The sequence below is a fragment of the Panthera pardus genome, unplaced genomic scaffold, assembly GCF_024362965.1.
Source record: "Panthera pardus isolate Hobbes unplaced genomic scaffold, ASM2436296v1 HiC_scaffold_27, whole genome shotgun sequence".
NCBI classification, from domain to species: Eukaryota; Metazoa; Chordata; class Mammalia; order Carnivora; family Felidae; genus Panthera; species Panthera pardus.
In genome coordinates, this window is record NW_026526843.1 from 10,089,549 (window position 1) to 10,112,719 (window position 23,171).

Genomic DNA, 23,171 nt, shown 5'->3' on the forward strand with positions numbered 1-23,171 from the left:
ACTACTACTCGTCCATCGTATCATAGAAATATATAAGTATATATGCACACATACACACTCATACATACGTGTGTTCTGAGTAGGGTCCTTATGTTTCACCATTTGGGTACATGGCACAAGGAAGTTGAGTCGTCGTGAGAAGGAACATACTAAGAATCTACCAAGCGGCCCAACGTATGTTGAGCAGTGAGTTTTAAGGTAGGTAACCAAATGACTTCGTTGTCTCTCTTTACTTTTAAACCATATGCCATTAGTGCTCCCTGACGAGGATAAACATGGATCCCACCGATGAAGTTTGCTGCCACGGCCACTCCAGCCATTGTACCCGCTGCACCACCCCTCCCCCCACCCCATTCTAATGATGTGTCATTTCCTGCTTCAGTCTCCCATCAGCCACTGCGGTAGAAGTCCACAGAATCAGAGGTGAAGTTTAAAGATTGACACTGCCTATACTCTTCACTTAACCCAAGAAGCCACTGGAAATCACCCAAAGACCCACTGGGGGAGACGGACACTGTTTCCCAGAAGTAAATACAGCTCAGCTTGTACTTTGGAACAATTGGTCAACCTTGCTACTTGCACAATCTGTCGGCAAAGGTTATGCAGTGCCTGAACATGATCATGGCAGAACCACCGGGCCTCATCACCATCTGCCTTTTAGGATATCTACTCGGTGCTGACTGTACAGGTTGGTTTCCTTTTTCAAGATACACTGTATGCTTGCCTTTTAGATATAGAAATGTCTGGTGCTATCTTTTCCACTAAACAGTGATTACAGGATTTGACAGCAACGTTTAAGATCCCAGTCATCGGCATGTGAGTTGGTAGGTGCCGGTTCTCTAGGAGCTGTGTCTTCTTAACTGCGAAAACTAGATTCACAATGCCTATGGTACTTTTTTCTTTTTTAACGGACACTGGTAGGCCTATGATTTGACCAGGTAAATTTGCTTTGAAAACAGTCATCTCCTGGGTTAAAGAAAAATAAAAGTGGGAAAACGTTTTAACCAGGACACAGCAGAATATGAAACACATTAACTCTGTCATGTGGTTTGTTTTTTTTTTTTACTCACCACTTTGAGATCAAAACGGGACACATGAAAGCCACAATGGTTTTATTTACAGAAAGAGCTTGATTTTTAAGATATCTGGTACAGTTCAAAATGTTAGAACTATAAAATGCGGCAGGCTTGTGGCTTTAAATATCCATAAACGCATACACTTTCAATTTGACGTGTTACTTAAAACGAAGTCTTCGTTACTAAGTTGTTATTTATCCCTAAACTTTTTCATGGATTAGGAGAAATTCTTTTGTCTCTGCTTCTAAACATCTCGGAGTTAATACAGGGGGAAACCCAATACTCACTTGAGCAAAACGAGTCCAAGGCTGACATAAGGAGTGGGAACAGAGTGAATGCGATGCATATCGCTTGGTTTTTTCACAACTTCAGTGACTTTTTAAATTTTTTTTAATGTCTATTTACTTTTGAGAGAGAGACAGACAGATAGAGATTGCACGCAAGCAGGGGAGGGACAGAGAGAGAGGGAGCCCAGAATCGGAAGCAGGCTCCAGGCTCCGAGCTGCCAGCACAGAGCCCGACGCGGGACCCGAACTCATGGACCGTGAGATCATGACCTGAGCCGAAGTCACCCAGACTGAGCCACCCAGGCACCCCTCAACTTCAGTGACTTTATGCACTTCCCAAAGGCAGGCACACAGGGGAGGAATTACCCCATTTAGGCAAACGGCGTGTTCTCACAGGAAGCATTTATCACCCTTACTTGTCAACCCACTATAATCAAATCTAGCAGCTGCCAGTGCCGGGATCAGGGTGCCAACCCCAAGGGTCCCCGGAAAGCAGACTGGCCCCGTGCTTCCCACTCCAGACATGATGGCACGCTGAAATGCAGAAATGATGGTACGAGAAGGCAAAGGTTAAATCAAACTGGCAAAGTGGGTACGGTGAAGAAATTTAGCTGGAAAATTCACCAAGTGGGACATAAGGCTAAGTCTTTACACGTAGCTCATCAGTGTGAGATCTAGGACCACAGAAGATCCAAGCCCTTCCTTCAAGATAAGTGGTGAGATGACGGAGGTTTCTGGAAGGCTACTGCTCCCTTGAAGACCTCAGATGTTGGGGGAGAAAAAAGGATAGGTATGGAGCGGGGACGGGGAGTAGGATTTCAGAGCTGGGGAAATAATGGCTAGAAGAGATAAACCCGAAGAGAGGCTAAATATACGACCGTCAAACAATTGTGTAGAAAGGCAGTGTGATTCTGGAGTCACTGCAGTCAGAGATAACAGGCCCTGGAGGAGAGAGCCGAGGGAATTTCCCAAAGGATGGACAGTTCTAATGCAGCGCTCTCTTCTGCTGTTAAGCGGTCACTGGCTTCTAAGAGCTGTTTCTACGAATGACTTACGGAGATGTTACATTTTCATGGCTGCTGCCATTAGGCATTATTTGCACCAGTTTAGAATTTTGAAATCAAACCCGTTCTGCAGAACTAATTCGATTTTGTAACGTATACGGACTGAAGGGGTCTTCAATTCAGAACGAATGCATGAAATGAAAGAAAGAAAGAAAGACAGCCTCGGTCCGTATGCTTTGCAGAACTTCACAAGACTGAGTGACCACGGTGCCAGGTGCTGGGGTGAGGTATTAGGGGCGCAGGGATCATCTGGACTCCCTCTTTGACCTGAAGTATCGTGAGGTCAGGTGAGAGATTTCAATGTAACGTGACAACATGTGTACCAGGAGGACAAAGGGATATATTAACTGGAGAAACACTCGGCACAGAGACAGTATTTGGGGCTGGGTCTTAAAAGAGGGGTAGGTTCACTGTCCTTTAATGTCTGATCTAGGGCATCCTACGCAAAGAGACTCACTCCCGTGCAAAGATCCAGATCCACAAAGAATGTGAGGTCTTTCAGGAACTCAGGGTGTTTTGAATATTAAATATGACAAGTGAAGTAGGATAGCTAGACAGGGTCAGGTCACCAGATAACAAAGGCCTGAAACTAAGGAGTTTGGACAACAGAGCCCAACCGTCGGGTCAACGGACGTGGAAACGTGAATGGCGCTGATGATGGCTGATCTAGAATGCTCGGTCTGGCAACATTTTTATCATTTTTTTCTTATTGCATTTTTTATTTTCATTCCTGTGTAGTTAACATAGAGCGTTACATTAGTTTCAGGTGTACAATATAGTGATTCAGCAATTCTATACATTACTTGGTGCTCACCGCGACAAGGGCACTCTTTAGGCGCCATCACCTATCATGAGTCTGGCAACATTCTAGTGAACTGTTGGAGGAAGGGGTGGCGAGACATGGGGTGACCGTCTTGAGGCCACTGCAATCATCCTGGGAAGGCATGAGGGGCCGGAGCCTGGACATTAGTTGTGCAGAGAGGAAGGAAAGGGAATCAAGTGACATCCAGGACGTAGAAAGGACAGGGCTTTTACCCCTCTGGCTATGGAAGGGGAACAGGTTCAGACAAGTGTGGAGTACACATCTGGGGCATCTGATGTGATTCCAGGACACGGAGCGGTACCTCCGAGCGTGGACCGGGCAGTCTGACTGCCAAAGTCTAAACCCTGGTTCTGACACTTCAGTGTGTTACCCGGGGCCAATTACTTAAACCTCTGTGAACCTCCATTTTCCTCCTTTACAAAAATGAGATGTCGGGATCAATCTCATGGGGCTGCTGTGACGATGGAATGAAATGATGGCTGCAAAGCACAGAGCGTCACGTCCAGCACTGCAGAAGCATTAGATAATCATCAGCTCCGACTCGTCGCATGACAATGTACAGTTAGGGAGCTGGGAAGATGATCTGGAATTCAGAAGATATATCTGACTAGAGATGGCTATTTGGAGCCCACCGTTGTCGGGGCGCCTGGGTGGCTCACGCGGTTAAGCGTCCGACTTCGGCTCAGGTCACGATCTCGCGGTCCGTGAGTTCGAGCCCCGCGTCGGGCTCTGTGCTGACGGCTCAGGGCCTGGAGCCTGCTTCGGATTCTGTGTCTCCCCTTCTCTCTGCCCCTCTCAGGCTCATGCTCTGTTTCTCAATAATAAATAAACATCAAAAAAAAATTAAAATGCAAAAAAAAACCAAAAAACGGAGCCCACCGTTGTAGAAACCGCACTTACAACCGTGTGTGAGGATCCAGGGAGGGAGCACGGATAATGTGGTATCGAGCACAGTGCCTGACTGCGGTGAGCGCTCAGAAAACGGTGTTGAGGGGCGCCTGGGGGGCTCAGTCGGTTAAGTAGCCGGCTCTCGGTTTCAGCTCAGGTCATGATCTCATAGTTCGTAGGTTCGAGCCCCACGTCGGGCTCCACGCTAAAAGCACGGGACCTACTTGGGAGTCTCTCTCTCTCTCGCTCTCAAAATAAATAAACTTTAAAAAAAGAAAAAGAAAATAGTGTTGAAAGAGTCAGGGCTGGACTAGGGTGAGGCAATCAAGGCACACAGAGCATAAATGTACTTGCACGCACCGAGAGAGAGTGTCTCCTTAAGTTCTATGCCCCAGATGCCTCGGGTACCTGGTAGAGTCGAATGGCATGAAAAGCGCGGGGCAGGAACCTGGGAGAACTCGGACATTAAGGGGCAGGCAGGCAAAGGGGAGTGAATTGATTCGAGTGGTGGATGAGTAACAGGAGTTACAGCAAAGAGAAGAACCAGAATGGGGTGGCCTCGTGGAAAGAGAACCACGAAGTAAGAGAGACGAAGCATTAGAAATGTTACGGGGCGGTCAAGAAATGCGTGGACTCAAAGTTACCCTTCAGGAGGTCACCGCCGATCCCGACAGGAATCATTTCAGGATACGCATGGGAGCAAAGAAGGGAAAGAGCCCCAGAAAAGGGCACCAAGGAGCTACAAAGGGAATTGAGAAACAGGAAGGCAGGCCAGCACGAGAGGAGCGGGGAGAAAGAGGGCAGAGCCCGCGTCCGCCACGTGCTGCGCACGCGTATCCGCTCACCCATCCCGGTCCCACAACACCGTGAGCTCAATGTTCCTATCGTACGACTGCCGTACCCATTTTGCACTTGGCCGAGGTAAAGCTTCGGCGCTCACGTCACTCGCCTGGCGTCCCCCCGGCCGACGGGTGGTCGACACGGGACTCACATCCGGGTGGGTCGGACCTGGCTGCAAACCCCTGTTTCTCCGCCCGGCCCAGGCTGAAATTGGACGCAGACCCAGAGGCCATGGTAGGGGAGCCCGGGGCCAAGCAAACGGATCGCCAGGCAGAGAGGAGGGCCCGCTGGGCAAGGCTGGGTGGCGGCAGCGCGTGGCTTTCTCCCACGGCGCCCGGGCTGCCTCGGAAGGCAAGACGGGCAGGTGGCCGCACTGATCTGGCGGCGGGGAACCGCAGGATCCCGCGGCACGGAAGAGGGAGCGAAGGGAACCGAGAAAGTTGGCAAGGGTTGGAGAGGAAGAGTCTGCTGCATCCAGGAAAACAAGCGACGCCCCAGAGGACTCGCAGAGCCACAGAAAAAGCGAGGTTGCCGAGGGACTAGAAGTGTCCGTAAAGTGACCAGCTGCAGGGAAACTAAGGGAATATGGTTTAGTTGGTTTTTCTTTCTTTTTCTTTCTTTCTCTTTCTTTCTTTCGTTCGTTCTTTTTTTCTTTGAATTCATGAGCAAGCAGTCCCAAAATGCCTGGAAAGTTCATCTTGTAAGCACTTGGTCCTGTTGACATGGGATGGGTCCCTCGAAGAAAGGAACAACTCCGGCAACTTCTCAAGTTCCTGTTATTAATAATAGACATGGAGGGGCACCTGGGTGGCTCAGTCGGTTAAGCATCCGATTCCGGCTCCGGTCGTGATGGCACGGTTTGGGAGTCGGAGCCCGGCATCGGGCTCCGTGCTCACAGCACAGAGCCTGCTTGGGATGCTGTCTCTCCTTCCCTCCCTGCCCCTCCCCTGCTCGCACCTTATCTCACTCTCAAAATAAATAAATAAACTTTTAAAAAAATGATAGAGATGGATATGTTTTCTATATCTATCTAGAGAGACAGAGACAAAGAGACAGAGAGAGAGTGAGTGAGTGAGTGAGTGTGGGGAGGGAGGGACGGAAGGAGACAAATAGGTTAGAGACCTCAGTCCTCCAGAGTTCAGGACTGCCCCACAGGCAGGCACATCCTGAATCCCAGAGACGGACTTGTCACTGTAATTCCCATAACACGTGCCAACCGATGGTGTTGTGAGTCTGGAAATAAACAAATTAGTGCAATGGTTTTTCTTTAACATCTAGTGAGAGACACTGGGGTTGCACGTGCAGCGGGCCCACAATCAGGCTTCTGTTTTTCCCAGAGAAATTTGCTGCAGAGTCATTTGGGCAACCGCATCCTGAAAACACAGCCCGGCCAGGGTGATGGATCACCTTGCGCGGATCTGCAATTAGCTATTTTCAAATGATGACAAAGTGTGAAGTTAACTGCTTATTTGAGAACTTTCTTTTTTCATCCAAAGTAAATCCAAATACAATTGAAAACCTGACCGTTCATTACTGGAGCTCTCTTGACTAAAAGCCAAATTGAATTTTAATTCCTAAAGCTCCGTGTGTATACGGTGCTGTGAGGACATCATAGATTTTTGGCTCTAGGCCCCAAAGATAAATTGGCTTTGGGATTCCTTGGATTAAAAACAAAGCCCTTCTTCAGAGGTGTATTTAATTTTCACGATGTTTTCTTTTTCCTAAAGCTAAAGAACAGTTCTTTTAAATTGCAGTTTTTCTTGATCATGAAGATGCCACGAAAGTTCTGAGCCGGCCCAAGAGGTATAATTCAGGCAAACTGGAAGAGTTTGTTCAAGGGAACCTTGAGAGAGAATGTATGGAAGAAAAGTGTAGCTTTGAAGAAGCACGAGAAGTTTTTGAAAACACTGAAAAAACCGTGAGTATTTTCCACGTAACATACTTCAGATGCTAAGAACAGAAATCCTAAAAAGAAAAAGAAGAAGAAAAAAAAGAACCGTCTCTCTGAAATTTTTAAATAGCTACACACATAGATGTATGACAAATGTTACAGAAGGGAAGCAATCAAATCCAAAACATTTTAAGTACTGCCATTAACTTGTCCTCTTTTTCTTTATAGACTGAATTTTGGAAGCAGTATGTCGGTAAGCAATTAATTTTTTCCTCTGGCTGGGACACGAAACATTTGAGAACTACGTTTCTTTTCTCTGTGTAAACAGACAGTATATTAGACTCCGTCCAAAGGGTCCGACTCTTTTACTCAAGACCCAACGGTGATTCGTGACAGGTTTATGCCAGCATGGGAGGGATCAGCTGGCAGATAAGCTCACTCCTCCCCAGGGCTTTCAAAACATGGCGGCCGGAAGGAGGAAACTCAGGTCCCTGTGTCTGGGGACTGAATCAGAGTTCGCAGTCTTCAGCAGAGAATGTGAGAATGCTGACGGACTGAGATGTGTATTGTCTAGTACAAGTCCTCCTCCTTGTGATGGCCCCCAAGGCTCCCCGTGATGGTCCCGGCCCTCCCTTTCCACTGGCCCTGGGACCCTCTCCTCCTGCTCACCTCCTCACACACAGTGGGAAGTAGGGGGGAGAGGGGGGTGTTCCCCAGCCATCCTGGCCTCCCTGCGGCTCCCTGCACACCCCGGAAATGCTGCGGGAATGCTTTGGCTTTGGCCTTTGATCCGGCTGTTCCTTTACGGTGCCAGGTTCTCTTCCGCCAGGTTCCCCTAGGGGCGCTCCCTCCCCTCTTTCGGCTCTTCACGCGAGCGTCACCATCTCCATGAAGCCCACCCTGATCATCTATTAGTATTTCAGCTGCCTCCCCATAACCCCATCACCTAGCAACCGCATCCGGCTCTATTATTTTTCGTAGTGCTTTTCACCATCTGAGGTAACCTATAACGTTCTTATTTGTGCCACTTATTATCTATTTTCCCCACCTCGTAAGAATGTAAGCTTCCCGTTGGCGGGGGCGTCCAAGTGTTTTGTTTACTGACGTACTCCCGGTACAGAAGCGCTGAGTAAATATTTGTTGAATGGGTCGACCAAAAAGAGGAAAAGCCAAACTTTCGTGACAACTAAGCTTCGCAAACTCACGTAGAATCCGGCAGCAGGATTCTGAGGCAGCGTGAGCCCCACAGGTTGGCGTATCTGTCTGCACGGATAAAACCTAGAGAGCAAATTCGCGGAGTTTCCAACACTTTGAGATCTAGTTCTATTTTCCAGTTGCTATTCTGGGGACACTGTTAGACTTATTCATAGGCTGGTAACTCATAATGTCTCCGCTTTTGTTTTCATTTTTTTAAGATGATTTTCTAAGTAGTCTCTACACCCGACATGGGGCTTGAACCCACAAACCTGAGATCAAGGGACACGTGATCTAACTGGCTGAGCCAGCCAGGTGCCCCGTCCACTTTTGTTTTTAAATCGTGAGGAAGGACGGACGAGGTGCACTCTATTACATTCGCTTTGCCTTTCCTTGTTAGTAACGAATGCGACCGTGGCAATTCTCTCCTCAGGTAATTCCCCTGCAGTTAGCGCAAAGAAGTCTTTTTATTCTCCGTTTCTATTATATTTACAACTTTAAATCTTGTGATACATTTTTATTTTTTTCAAGATTCTATTCTTAAGTAATCTCTACAACCCAACGTGAGGCTCGAACCCACAACCCGGAGATCAAGAGTCGCATGCTCCACTGACTTGAGCCAGCCAAGTGCCCCTTGGGACATGTAGTTTTTTAAGTTTATTTATTTATTTTGAGAGAGACAGAGCGAGCGCTGAAGGGGCAGAGAGAGAGGGGGAGAAAGAGAGAATCCCGAGCAGGCTCTGCGCTGTCAGCACAGAGCCTGACGTGGGGCTTGGACGCACACGCCATGAGATCTGAGTCGAAACCAAGAGTCAGACACTTCACCGACTGAGCCACCAGGTGCCCTGTGAGAAATTTTTAAAGCAAATCAATTTCTACTTCCCTCCCCCCCTCCCAAACCCCTGGCTGTACTTAAACCCCCACGACCGCTTCTTCGCTCACCCCACCCCCCAGCAGGGTTGGCCCAAACCTCGCAAGCACCGCACCGCATTTTGAAGCCGGGCCCCTGCCTTCTAGGCCACAGGCCGCACTGTTTACTGTATCTGGGGCCAAGATTATCTCGGAAACATCAGAGGCGCGACTCTGTCCCTACCGCTCTGTCCGCCAAAAACAAGAACAAAAAAGCAAAAAGAAAACCAAAACGCCATGCCTAAGTCTTTCGCTTGCAGCAAGAAACAGCCGATGCTATTTCTCACCGGGCGGGCTTTTACAGGCTGCGGGGCGCAGGGCCCTCACTCGCCTGCTTTATTCTCTGCTATCAACTCACCCCGGACAGGGCCCGGTTGGAGCAGAAAGATGCCCGAGCACATTAGCTAGCGTGGGTCAAGCACTGTGGGTGCCTCACACCGACCCTGTGAGCAAAGCAGTATTCGCCTCATTTTACGGAGGACGCTGAGGCTTAGGGAGGCTAAGAGACTTGCCTAAAGGTCACCCAGCTGGGGCGGGGGTGGGCACAGAGCCCGGAAAAGAACCCAAATTCCCTAACGTGCAAGCCCTTCTCTTTCGCAATCACCCCTCCCGGCCTTGAACTCTGAATGCAGTTATTCATTAAACCACCACCTAGTAGCCTTAAACGGGAATCTGTCGCTTGGCAAGATCTTGTCCCTTGTTGTCTTTGACCCCTGCCGTCCGTGGCTTTGCCCGAGCCCAGGGTACACGCAGGCCAGCACCCGAAGGAGGACTAAATGCAGGATAAAATGACACTCGGTTTAAAGATATGTCTCAGCAAATGAGTTGCTGCGTCGCTGGCTGCAAGCCCAGACCCTTTCAGTGAAACATCCTAAATAATTCAGACCCGTTGGTCTGTAATATAAAGCGCAAACGTAGCTCGTTTTTTAGACCGGTTCGAACATCAATAATAATAACCCAGAGATAACGTATTTTGTTTTCAGAGCATTGGAACAAATTGAACTAGCTGTGCAAAAGCACATTGGATCAAGGGGCAGAGGGGACAAGGTCTAATCTTTACGGCAAGCAGCCTTCCCAGAGAAGGGACTATTTCTGAGAAAGGGAGAGGAACCCCGGGTCGACGGGACCCGGATACACAGTGACCGGGAGCACGACAGATGCGCCGCCGTACTCCCTAGGGCAGGCACACGGACAGGCTAGGTGGCAGGGAGTTTGGCTCTTGAGTATGACTGACAACGAGAAATGCCTCTTTTGCTGCCCTCTTCTTCCTTCTTTCATTCTGATGTCAGCTTTTACCTCTTCCTCTTGCAGATCTAGCTCCTATTGTTTTCTTCCGGGCTGTTTCTCTTAGCTCAAAGCGTGTACCCGTCTCCCCTCTGGTTCTATTCATCCCTTTCTCCCGAAGCTTCCTTAGAAGTGTGGATGGAGCCGGAGCGTTCAGAAACCAGACTGAAAGGCTCCCTTCTCATCCTGACCCTTCCCCTCTTGCCGATTCTTTCCTCCTGTTTTCTTTCCACCGGTGTCTTCAAAGGCTCTCGAGGACGCTGGGAAGGTACAAACTTCAGGAAGGGCGGACAGGACACACAGCCCATCGCTACATAAATAAAGCAGATCTTCAGCTCTTTTCAGACCTTTTCGTTTTTAATTCTTTGTATTAAAAGTTATTTCTCACCTGAAACCGATAGGATGCTCTATGTCGACTGACTGAGATTAAAATAGAAACTTAAAACTTTGGTTTTAGGGGCACCTGGGTGGCTCAGTTGGTCGAGCGTCCGACTTCGGCTCAGGTCATGATCTCGCGGCTCGTGGGTTCGAGCCCCGCGTCGGGCTCTGTGCTGACAGCTTGGAGCCTGGAGACTGCTTCGGGTTCTGTGTCTCCCTCTCTCTCTGCCCCTCCCCTAACTTGTGCTCTGTCTCTATCAAAAATAAATAAACGTAATAAAAAATATTTTTTTAATTTGTTTTTAAATGTAAAGAATTACCACTTTAAAAAACTTAAAAAGAGATAAATAAATAAAAGCTGCTTCTCACTTGACCTAGACCGTTTGGGACCACTTCACAGACAGCAGAATATCTTTAAGCAGCGAGAGATGCTCCCGGCATCTCTTCCAAGGTTTTGAACCACTACTGCCTGCTACAATTTTTTACAAAAAGTGAAATGACAACACAAGGAAGTAGATGCATTTGCTCCAAGCTTAGGCTGCCGGTTCCTTGAGTGCAAATGCCATATGCTACCATGCTCGGCGTGTTCGGCAAGACCTTTGATAGTGGGCCCTGAATGACACAGAGATAATAATGGTTGAAGTGATGTCACTTGACTTAGAATTCACTTGCCATCGTTCTACAAGAAAGGAATGAAAACCCTTCTCTCTCTATGCTCGCACAGTCCATTTCTAACCTCAGACCTTCTTCCCCCTCTTCCTCGTCCCTTGGGTTGCATCAACTACGAGCACGGCTGCCCCAGAGCAATTTCCTAGCACGGTATTAGCCGGGGAACCTTTGTTTGGGTTGTTTTTAGAAACTCAGGAAGACAGGGTCATCCCACAAGGAGCAGCATCAGCAGTCCTGACCCTAGAATCAGGGAGGCTCCCCTCCCCACGAGTCTGTACAAGGAGGCATTCTAAGCGGTTCACGTGCTAACGCAACTTTATCTTAACCTATCTCAAAGATGGAGATCAATGTGAGTCCAATCCCTGTTTGAATGGTGGCATATGCAAGGATGACATTAATTCCTATGAATGCTGGTGTCAGACTGGATTTGAAGGGAAGAACTGTGAGTTAGGTAAGTAACTTTTTTCTTAACGTTTATTTATTTTTGAGAGAGACAGACAGACAGAACGCGAGCAGGGAGGGGCAGAGAGAGAGGGAGACACAGAATCCGAAGCAGGATCCGGGCTCTGAGCTGGCAGCACAGAGCCCGGCGCGGGGCTCGAACCCACGCACGAGCTATGAGATCACGACCGGAACCGAAGTCACACGCTTAACTGACTGAGCCACCCAGGCGCCCCGGTAAGTAACTCTTTTTTGATTACTCATGGTTCCATGTTTGCCTGTGGAACCAGATGAAACTGGAAAATGTAATATTTATGTAGAAGTTTCTCTGAAAAACGTGCTCTTTTTGCAGTAAAGAACTAGACACCGTGCTGTACTGCAAGCACATCTCTAGAACTCACTCAGCTTGCAGAACTCCAACTTCATACCCACTGAACAGCAGCTCCCCATTTTCCCCTTCCCTCAGCGCCTGGCAGGCACAATTGTAGTCTCTGTTTGTGTTTGACTATTTTTAGACACCTCAGATAAGTAGAATCAGGCAGTATTTGTCCTTCTGTGACTGGCCTCTTTCATTTAGCATAATGTCCTCCGGGTTCATCCATGCTGTCGCATAGGACAGGGTTTCCTTTTTTAAAAAGGCCGAATAATATTCCAGGGTATGAGTCATATACTTCCAAACCTTATAAACATTCAGTTTGTCTGTAGTCACAGTTTCTCGGACGAGCTCAAGAAACTACGGCAAGAGCAATAATATTTGGTAGCTAATCTTATGTGGTCATGATGCTCCCCCCTTGCTATTATCCCTCAATGCAACCATATGCGGTCAGTCCCATTATTATCCCCATTCTATGCAGATGAGGAAACTACGGCTCAAAATCATAGAGGCAATAAATGGTTGTTGAGCCAGAACTTGAACTTCAGTTTGACCAAAACCCATGCTTCTAACTACTGTCCACAAAACGCAAAGAAAACCGAACCCATAAAATTGTTTGCACTCATGACTAAACTGTTATCAACATAGGCGGCGGCAGTCGATTAAGTACAGAATTGAGATACGGGGAGGCCAATTCTCCCTAAAACAGGCGCTTTTTGGCACATACGAACCGCTTCGCATGTTACATTTGTTGACAAAAATCAGAGCTCGCTCCCGAATCTGACCACATGGATCACACCGAAAGAGTTACATAGCAAACCTATGAGCACTGCGCATCTTTCCTCCTTGTAGTCTAGAATTTTTTTCTTTCTTCTTTTTTTTTTTTTGCTGAGGTTTTGGCAATTGGAGCATTAAATCCCAAAGTCCTCTCCTACTTGCTTATTATCTCTGGATGCAAGATTACTGGTATTATGGTTGTGAAAGACAGACCACGCTAATGACAGATCCTCTTTCTACTCTGAAACTCTGGAAGAATGGAGATGCAATCCTAGGGAAAGAATTTAACAGCACAGCCTACGTGACTAGGGGCAAAGAGCAGAAAATTAGCAGGAGTCTATTAAGACTTTCTAGCCATCCACCTGCCAGACAGATGAAAAAGGTATAAAACAAAATGAAAGTCACCAGCTGCAATTGTCCTGCAGAGAAAGGAAAGAAAAAAAAAGTCGCCTGTAATGTCATTTAGGAATCTTTTCAGCACTACAGAGAACTCCAGTGATCATCTTCCTTTGAGAGCTAGAAGATAAAAAAGAAAAGAAGATAAGAAAAGGAAAAGGTGGCCGGGCAAAAACATGTGAGAAGAAAAGAGTGGATGCAGGCGGACAGCCCTGGCTTGGACCCCCACCCCTCAGATTTCCCAGCGTGGGGGCAAAGCCTCCCGATCCCTGTGGGTGTGGTTCACGATCTCAGCAGCGCTTTCATTGGGAAGGTTCTAATTTCAAATTCAGACTTACCTAGATAAATCTGATCCTGCTATTGTGGAAACGTACGGAAATCTTTGCAGTAGTTACTCATTATCAGCTTAAATAATATAACCACTGGAGCTGCGGGAATGAATGACTCAATTAGTCTCTGTTAAAAATGAAGGGCACACTGTAGCAAAGTATAATTGAAAATAGTGGTTAGTGAGGTGCCTGGCTGGCCCCGTCAGTAGAGCATGCAACTTTTGGTCTTGAGTTCCAACCCCACGTTGGGCCAAGAACTTACTTTAGAAAGTAAAATAAAATAAAATAAGGAGCAATTTGAAAAAAATAGCATCTAGCGTTAAGTGTCCCTAAATGTCTTTAGTTTAAAATAAAGACACTTTAGGGGCGCCTGGGTGGCTTAGTCGGTTGAGCATCCGACTCTTGGTTTCGGCTCCGGTCACGATCTCACAGTTCGTGAGTCCGAGCCCCATATCGGACTCTGCGCTGACGGTGCAAAGCCTGCTTGGGATTCTCTCTCTCCCCCTTTCCCAAGCTCACTCGCTCACTCTCTCTCTCACTCAAAATAAATAATAAACTTAAAAATAAAATAAAACAAAACAAAGACGGTTTAGTGGAGGAGAATCACCCCGAGGAATGTAAACGTAAGCACAAAACTTCTGTAACACGTTCCATCGCCTGCGTGAAGCTAACGGGCCACACAGCAGAAGTGCTAAGTCTACAGCTGCCACCGTCTCAGGCCTCAGGTCCCCCACATTCTGCTTTGGTCACAGCTCTGCAGCTGCACCACCTCTGGCCCCTAGGGAGCCTCGATCTCCCCCAGCGTGCCTGATCAAGGTCTAGAAAAATCCTCTCGGCACAGTCGGTTCAGAAACAAAGTGGGGATCCTCTCAAAAATCTCTTTATCTCGGACACCGGAGGAAAGCAAAAGCATTTACAAACTCCCATTTAAGCTGTCACTTCAAACTGATCCACAGACTGACCTCAAAGGCTGCTAAGTGGCACAGTTTATAAGAGAACCGAGGCCCCGAGTTTCTTGCCTCACCCTTGTCTCCAGAGGGGGGAAAAGGGAGATTTCCATTGTCAAGATCATGTTACTTGCTTTGTCCCTTGTTCATCAGGCTCCTCTCCAGAGAAAGGAGTACAAACATTTAGGGCATGCTTTCTAGTTAAAAGAATAACAATTAATTGGCTGTTGTGTCCCTTTGGTTAGAATAATGACCACCATATGTCCCCATTTACACATTACATCTGAGGCCTTTCCAGATAGATCAAGGTGTGTAAGAACTTGGGTCACTCTTGTCCCCTCTAAAGAGTGTAAGAGGCATCCACCTACAGTAAGCAAGGATGGAGAGGAAAACAAAATCACAAGCAACATAAACACTTTTTTCACTCTGGGAACACATCATAGATACCACACTCTCATTTACTGAGTATTTCTGTGGGATGGAGAAAACACCTTGAGTTTAGCTGAATAAGAGCATATGCTATGGTAACCTTGTGAAATAGAACATCTTTTGTCCAAGCTTTGGTTTCACAAGAGTGAATATATGAGGGGGGATGGCGGCAGAGTAAAAGAAAGCCGAACAGGATAACTTTGGCAGTAGGCGTGAGGAAAATTAGAAAGAGGCCTTCGTGCTACCATGAAGTGAAAAGAACAGATGAGTTGAGAGGCTCAACGGATAGTCTAGAGGCACAGAGACCAGCCTCGGGACCAGGGAGAACCCATACCCAACACAGTGCCTGACATCTAAATGCTCAATAAAGCACTGATGAATGAGCCCCATAGTAACGGTTCCTTAGATCCTGGGCTAGGGACGTCTCCACTGGAACTCCTTGAGCTATTATTCTATTTCCAGAATCTTGAGTCCTTTACCTGAGAGCAAAAGACTGCCGATTGGACAGCACCACTCCCCACTGCACATACAACCCAAGCCATGAAGAAAAATGGCAGATGAGGAAAACGGTAGACAGGTCTAATCACTTAGCCAAGGACACAGAAGCAGAATTGGGAAAACCACACAGAGTTCATTCATTCCCGTTGTGCGGGGTCCGAACCAAACTAGGCCACAGCACCTACCACCTACCTCTGTTGACTTACCCCAATGTCATAGTGACTGAACACTTTCTACAGGTGGTATTTGACTTGGCTGAACACTTTAGTATTGCTTTGTAGCAACAAAATGATAGCCAAAAACATGAAAAGGGCCAGGGATGTAATCACCACAAGTGAGGAGAAAGGTCTTTGAAAACTAAATACAAAGGACCAAGTGCCATCTTTTTGGATCATGCACTTAGTGGATTATTGGCAGCAAAGGTTAAAGCTCAAGCTGGTTCCTTTGCCTCCCTGGCAACAGCTGATTTGCCTCCCCTTAATTCCTGTTTAGGCTCCACACCCAATGTGGAGCCCAACACAGGGCTTGAACTCATGACCCTGAAATCAAGACCCAAGCTGAGATCGAGAGTCAGACACTCAACCGACTGAGCCACCCAGGCGCCCCTGCCTCCCCTTAATTCCTTAAGTGTCAGGAAGGAACACGAGCAAATTATTACGTTAACCTATGCTAGCCATGTAAAATAAATTTGAAAATTTACATCTGTCACTCAAGAATCCATAATATACTCCAAAACCATATAGTCACTCTACTAGACTGGATTCTTCCAGAAAAAAAAAAAAAGAGTCTGTGACTCAAGCTTACTTATTAGGGTGTGCAATCCTAGAGAACAAGAGTAAGGGATGGGGGGTGGGGGGGGGGGGTGAGGCAGGGAGGAAAGGAGAACCAATAATAGAAAGGGTCATCCCTCCTCATCTGCAACTGATTACTGGATCTCTTGGGACAGTTTTCCAAGGAGCCACAGAACTGGCCTCGGCTTAGTCCATCTGAGAGGGGAGAAGACGGGAGTTTGCCCATCAGCACCTGTCTCCCAGTGGTCAAAAGTTTAGTCGAGGGGGTGTTAACTCCCCCCACATCTCCAGGCTGTACGTGCTGGGGCACCTGGAGAGGTCATACAGCATCCCGTGCCTCGGCCTCAACAGGGAAGAGCCGAGGTAAGAGGGAGAGGCCCGTAGTGCAGCTATGAGCCCAGGCAATTCAAGGCTGCACCCGTGTGAGGTCAGGAGAAGTCAAGGCAGAGCTGACGGCCTCAGTGCTGGGAAAGGACACCCATGAGGCTGAGAGGAAGGAAGGTGGTACACAGGAGGCGTCTAGTATAGTCCCTCGCCTTCAAACTTTCCGGGTCTAACTGTACCCACAAGTGAGCGTTTCTGTTGTACGTGGCTGAGCAGGTAGGGAAGGGGGAAGGGATCTCCTAGTCAGCGTGTTCCTGGGCTGCTCTAGAGACAGAAATAGGCCCAAGGGCAGAGCCCGCGTGTCTGAACTCAGCGGGTTTCGGCTAGCCAGCCCTGAACCATGCTACTTCCGGTGGTCGAGATCGCATAAAAGAAACCAAGGGAAGCGCAGTAATTAAAAAATACCGACTAAGATGGCAGGAATAAGCCAAAGATACCCGAAATCAGCGTGAATGTGAAGTGGGGTTAAAGGCAGATTTTCAGGCTGGAGTGAAAAATAGAATTGTATGCTGTTGACAAGAGAGATACCTAAAATAAAATTACACCAGGAGGCTAAAATACAGGGATATAAAAAGATTTTTAGGTAAACGCTAACAAAAAGAAGCCGGTGAAGCAATCTTAATCTCACACAAAATAGAATCCAAGACAAAAAGCATTGTAAGAAACAAAGAACAACACTTCCTATGAATAAGGGAGACTGTACAGGAAAGTCAAGAGAATGCGGGCCACCAGAACGCTCGTCCTTGCCAACACATAATGTCTTTGGCATGGAGCCACCTTAAGGGACCCAATTTCATTCTCCTGTGTTAATATATACCCACCTTGGCCAGCTTCAAGTGTGCTCAGATAAATTGGATTCTATTAAAACCATGAACTCCTATTCAGCAAAACACACTGAGACAAAAACGCAAGTCAGAGTGGGAGAAGAAACCTGCATTACGTACGTCTAAGAACTGGAACTCTCACACACCGATGGTGGGAATTTAAATTTGCACATTTTAGAAAACGCACTTGGCAGTGTCTACCAAACCTGAACAGATGATCCAATAACTGCGCTCATAGGTATACATCCAGTGTTCGTGCGCATATTACCAAAAGATACGTATAAGCACATTCATTACGGCATTATACGTAAGGGGCAAAAACTGGAAACCCGACTCGAATATTCATCAACGGTAAAACGGATGAAGATAGTAATATTCGCGCGATGGAATACGACACAGCATGTCGATGAACTGCTGTACAAAGAACACGGATGAATCTCACAAAGTATTAAATGAAAAGACACAGAGGAGGGCACACTGCGAGCTTCTACTGATACAAAGTTCACGAACAGGCAAACTTCACTGTTAGAATTTGGGGGGGATGGCGCCTTTGGAAAGGAGGAATGGTGCAGTAGAAGGCGGCATTAGGAGAGCTTCTGAGATGTGGATCGCGTCCTATGCATTGGTCCGTTGGGTGTTTAAACGGGTGGACACACTTTGTGAAAATTCACCGCGAGGTTTTGGGGATTTCTCTGAATGTAGACTATACTCTAATAAACAGATTTTTTTTTTAATTGCAGTCCAAGATTTAGTGAAAGCAGAATATCCAAACCTTCAGTTTTATGCCAAATCAAATATATTGCTGCCCTTTTGATGCCTTATTCAGAATTTTATCTTGCTTTCTACGCTTAGCTCGAGGCTCCCAAGCTTCTCTCCATGAATGCCCCCTGCTTAGATCTGACCTTCACATGAGTGAGTAGTTTCATGTACTTTTTAGAAATGCATGTGAACTGACGCTATTACTTTTGATGTGGCTTTCTTTCAGATGTAACGTGCAACATTAAGAATGGCAGGTGCAAGCAGTTTTGTAAATTGGATGCTGATAACAAGGTGGTTTGTTCCTGTACTACCGGATACCAACTTGCGGAGGACCAAAAGTCCTGTGAACCAGCAGGTCAAAATCTAAATAAGTGTTGTTGTCGTCTGTAAGCTAGGGGGATGCATTCTCCAAATCTCTATTTGAACCTTCAGCATCTTAACTGGCCTATGTACTTTTATAATCTCTACTTGTTTCTTTTTTTAAATAATTCTGGTGTTTTGTTAATTATAGGTGGACTCTTTTCCTGATATATTTTTTAATGTTCACTTTTATTTGTGGGAGAGGGAGAGAGAGCGCGCACGCATGAGCGGCGGGGGGAGGGGGGGGGAGGTGCAGAGAGAAGTGGGGACCGAGAGATCTGAACCTGGCTCCACGCTGACAGCAGAGAGCCCGATGTGGGGGCCTGAACTCACAAACCGTGAGATCATGACCTGAGCCGAGGTCTGACGCTCAACCGACTGAGCCACCCAGGCTCCCCTCTCCTTTGAGATCACAGAAGAGATTAGTAGCTGGGACAATTTTCCAAATTGCATAGTCATTTTAAATAGAAATTCTAGGACTGTATTCAGTCTGAATTCTTCACTGTGCCCACTTTTTTCCTGACTTTTATATCATGAAGCAATCAATTTATATGATTTCTATAGATCTGTAATTAACCAAGTCAAATTAATATAGTAATCCCAGACCACAAAAAGGTACACAAATGATGGACCCATAGGCTTCTAGCACAGGGAACGGGGAATGTAACGCGGGACTCTGCCAGGGTGTGGCTGGCTTACTCTGAGAAAGTCATTTCCCATCCTCGGGTCTCGAGCGGAGTTTACGCGCTTGACATCAGCATGGTTCTGACGACCATCTGTTTCAAGTTGTGCCAGGCTGACTCACACGGTCCATCTCCACAGCAGTGAACAAAACAATGTTTCCCAGTCATGTCGACCGGGCCACCACGCTGACAGCTGACTGGTGGTACTCAGAACATCTCCACTCCACGCTCATATTGCTATCCTCTGAACATGAAAGCAAGAGGAACTTTGATTAAAGAAAAAATAAAAAAAAAGTAGGCTCCGCAGGATCAGTTATAGTTGATAAATGAGGGGCCTTTTTGAAGCACACTAGATATAATTTCTTTTGCATTTTCAAAGCCTGATATTAAATTGGTACATTAAATCATGCACCAATCCTCTGTAACTGGGTTCGATACCTATCTCACCAAAGCACCCGGCAGAGGAAATTAAAGAAACGACCAGAAGCCAAGGGTATACATGCTGTTGCAACTAAAACGAAGGGCAGTCTCTAATGCTTCACGGACCTACCTACCTGTCTTCTGCCTGGTTCTTCACATACAGTGCTTCACAGCTAGCTCACCTCCAGAGGAGAGTATCTCTATGTTTTAACCTTCAAATCTGAAGTCGTTTTAAAAATAAAATGATTTATATTCAGGGGAAAAAAAAAAGCCTTCAAAATCTAACTTCCAGTGTAGACAGATGGCATAGTAGCTAAACCCTCATAAGCCCTTCCACGTTAGAAGGAAAAAGAGAATTGAGAACCACCTCTTACTATTCAGTGTTATATTTGATTATAGCCTTATCTTTAGCAAAGTAGGCCAAACCTAAAATGAGCTTTTCTGCCTTTCAATAGCAATGGTCCTTTTTCTCCAGCCATTGTTGATTTATATTTATACATAAGTATTTTGAACTAATTTCCTGTTTTCCCAACCACATGCTGTCTTCATGATACTTTGCTACAGCTGGTTGCTATAGAAATGTCTGTTATAAGGAATGTGGCTAGAAGGAACGTGAGAAATGAAAATCAAATGTGAGGTGACTTTGCTTGACTACAGATTTCCATTCTGGTTGTCCCCAACGTATCAGTACATGATTTCCTGTCTTTAGGAAATAAACTGACCCAAGGTAAAAGGGTGGCTAGGTCCCAGGTGGATGTGGCTGCAATAATCATATTAGCAATTTCTTTGGTTAAAGTTTTTTTTTTTTTTTTTTTTTTTTTCAGTTTAAGTCATCTCTACACCCATTGTGGGCTCAAGCTCATGACCCCGAGATCAAGGGTCACATGCCCTTCTGACTGAGCCAGGCAGGTGCCCCAGCAATTTATTTGGTTAATGCTTAACCAAGCCAGATAATTAAATCATGATTTCTTCCCAGCAGATCCTTAAATCCACCTTGGAGTCTAGAAGGCATTCCAGTCTACAAAAGAAATCCTGGTTCACAAAAAGCAGCGGAGGTCCCAAGTACCTAATTCTAAAGTTAAAGTTCCATGGCACCACTCAGAATTCGATTTAGGGACAGGCCTTGGGACGGAGACTTTTTAGAAAAGAAACACAACAGAAAGTCATGAGACTTTATAAAACTCTCACAAAATTGGATTCTGGAACACCTATTCTATTTCCGTAAAGATGATGGATTCCTGAGCCAAATGTTCTTTTCATGAAGGGTTTGAAAACTTTCCATGAAAATAATGCAATTAACCTTTTAGTTTGAGACTATATTCATTGATTAGATTTTTTAAATATTGATGGGCCTGCTTCTCAGAAGTGACAAGGATGGGCCTCATTCTCGATTTCTGTAATACACGCTCTGCTTGCCAATGAGAAATATCAGAACACTAATTTTTTTTTCCATTTTTCTAGTGCCATTTCCATGCGGAAGAGTTTCCGTCCCACACATTTCTACGACGCACACCCGCGCTGAAACGCTTTTTCTCAATACGGACTATGAAAATTCCACTACGGACTATGAAAATTCCACTACGGACTATGAAAACTCTACCGAAGCTGAAAAAAATGTGGATAACGTCACCCAACCATTGAACGACTTGACTCGAATTGTTGGTGGAAAAACCGCCAAACCAGGTCAATTCCCTTGGCAGGTACTCTATATTAATGGTGTGTCACAACTGGAGCCCAGAGGGCAAGGGACAGGCCAGGTGGGGGCTCACGTTAGGACACCAGACAGGTCTACTGGGGTGAGGGAAGCGTTTGGGCAAGTTTCAGCGCTAAGCAATATGAAGAAGCCCTCACTGGTGGGGAGCTGGTGAATGCGAAGTCCAGGGACAGCTACCACACAAGGTCAAGGAGAGTCCGACATCATGGAAATAGCATAGCAGCATTCCAGACATGCAACAAGGTCTGGGAGTGAGGTCGTGCGCCTTGGGGTTCAGGGTGCTACTTCCGCTCGTGGGAGAAGTGGCGAGAGAAAGTCTCCAGGTCTAGAGACACTGATTTCGAAGGCATTTTTAAAAGGACTGACGTAGGAAGGAGTAAGGCAAGAACTGAGTTACTGGAACTAGGGTATGTGACAGGGGCTTGGTCGAAGCCTCAAAGTGTGCCAGCATCAGAATCACATGAAAACTTGTTAGCAGTTTTCTGTGCCAGCACAGAATCACCTGTGCACATTTCCGGGGCAACGTCCAAGAGCTAGATTTGTAGCAAAACTTGCAATTGACCCTACAGCTAAAGCCTAAGTGATTCCATCTGAGAGAAGAAGTAGCCCCCCCACCCCACCCCCTCCACCCCACCCCAGAAGCAAGGAGCCAGGCTGGCCCTTATATAAAGTTGTGCTGTCCAATAACATAACTACTAACCACGTGTAGCTATTGAACTCTAAACACCATTAAGTAAAATTAAAAATTCATCTCAGTCACAACTGCCACATTTCAAGTGCACTACAGCCACACGTGGCTGGACTGTACTGGACAGCACAGATACAGACCATTTCCATCGTTATGGAAAGTTCTATCGGACATGGCTTATAATAGTCTAAAAACTCCCTAGTAGCCACAATTATATGCTTCTGTGGCTATCTCAAGGATGCTTCACTCCAAAATATTTTCTCTGCTGAGGTTGGAACTTTTGCCATCAGGAACCAGTAGCTTCAAAGACTTTTCAATCATCAAACCGGTTAACAGTTTAAGCCACGATCATGTAATCATCCCAGGTTTAACACCCCTGGAGTTTTCTAAGACTATGTATCTATTCAGGATTCTTCAGCATTTTCCAATATGATGGGTGTAATATATTGAACATATACCTGGGAGGCAGGTATTGGACAGTCATTGCAGACGATGGTACTGAATGGTGGTGGACCATCACGACCAAGACTATATTTTCTGTTCTTTTACCTTGGCTTTGCTTTTAAGAATATCTGTTGGACTTGATCTTACAGTCAATAAAATACACCGCATGTTCCTTTACGCCCCCGCTACCCCCAATTTAGGCCTCCTACCAGTATCTCTTCCCTCATCCACTCCTTTACCGTCCTTCATGACTCTTCATAATCTACATTGACCTTTCCTTGAACAGCCCCTATTGGATCCAGCAACTCTAATCATGCTTTCATTCTATTTAACGTCCATGGATCTAAATCTATCTAATGTTACTATTTGTGCTCTTGTGCATTCTCTTTCTCAATACGTATCCAACTTCCAGGGATAGGTGGTTGGAACAAAAGACCCTACTTTATAACAATGATCTTCCTTGGGGTTGTGGGACATAAGGCAGTCCCTAGGCTGGAGGATACACAAACCCAGGGGTGTTTTATTAGTGCCAAGATGACTATTCTTTTTTTTTTCAATTTTTTTAATGATTGTTTATTTTTGAGAGAGACAGAGAGTGAGTGGGGGAGAGG

At 46.3% G+C, this 23,171-nt stretch overlaps 1 protein-coding gene across 1 annotated transcript in view; it reads left to right on the forward strand.

The window, feature by feature from the left end:
* The first annotated feature begins 435 nt into the window (after positions 1-435).
* F9 (coagulation factor IX) overlaps positions 436-23,171 on the forward strand; it is a 31,454-nt gene continuing 8,718 nt past the window's right edge. Inside the window, exons 1-6 of the mRNA XM_019421527.2 lie at positions 436-688; positions 6,733-6,896; positions 7,098-7,122; positions 11,641-11,754; positions 18,478-18,606; positions 21,176-21,414. Coding sequence (XP_019277072.1) covers positions 601-688; positions 6,733-6,896; positions 7,098-7,122; positions 11,641-11,754; positions 18,478-18,606; positions 21,176-21,414 — 759 coding nt within the window. The 5' untranslated portion in view covers positions 436-600. The remainder of the gene's footprint in view (positions 689-6,732; positions 6,897-7,097; positions 7,123-11,640; positions 11,755-18,477; positions 18,607-21,175; positions 21,415-23,171) is intronic.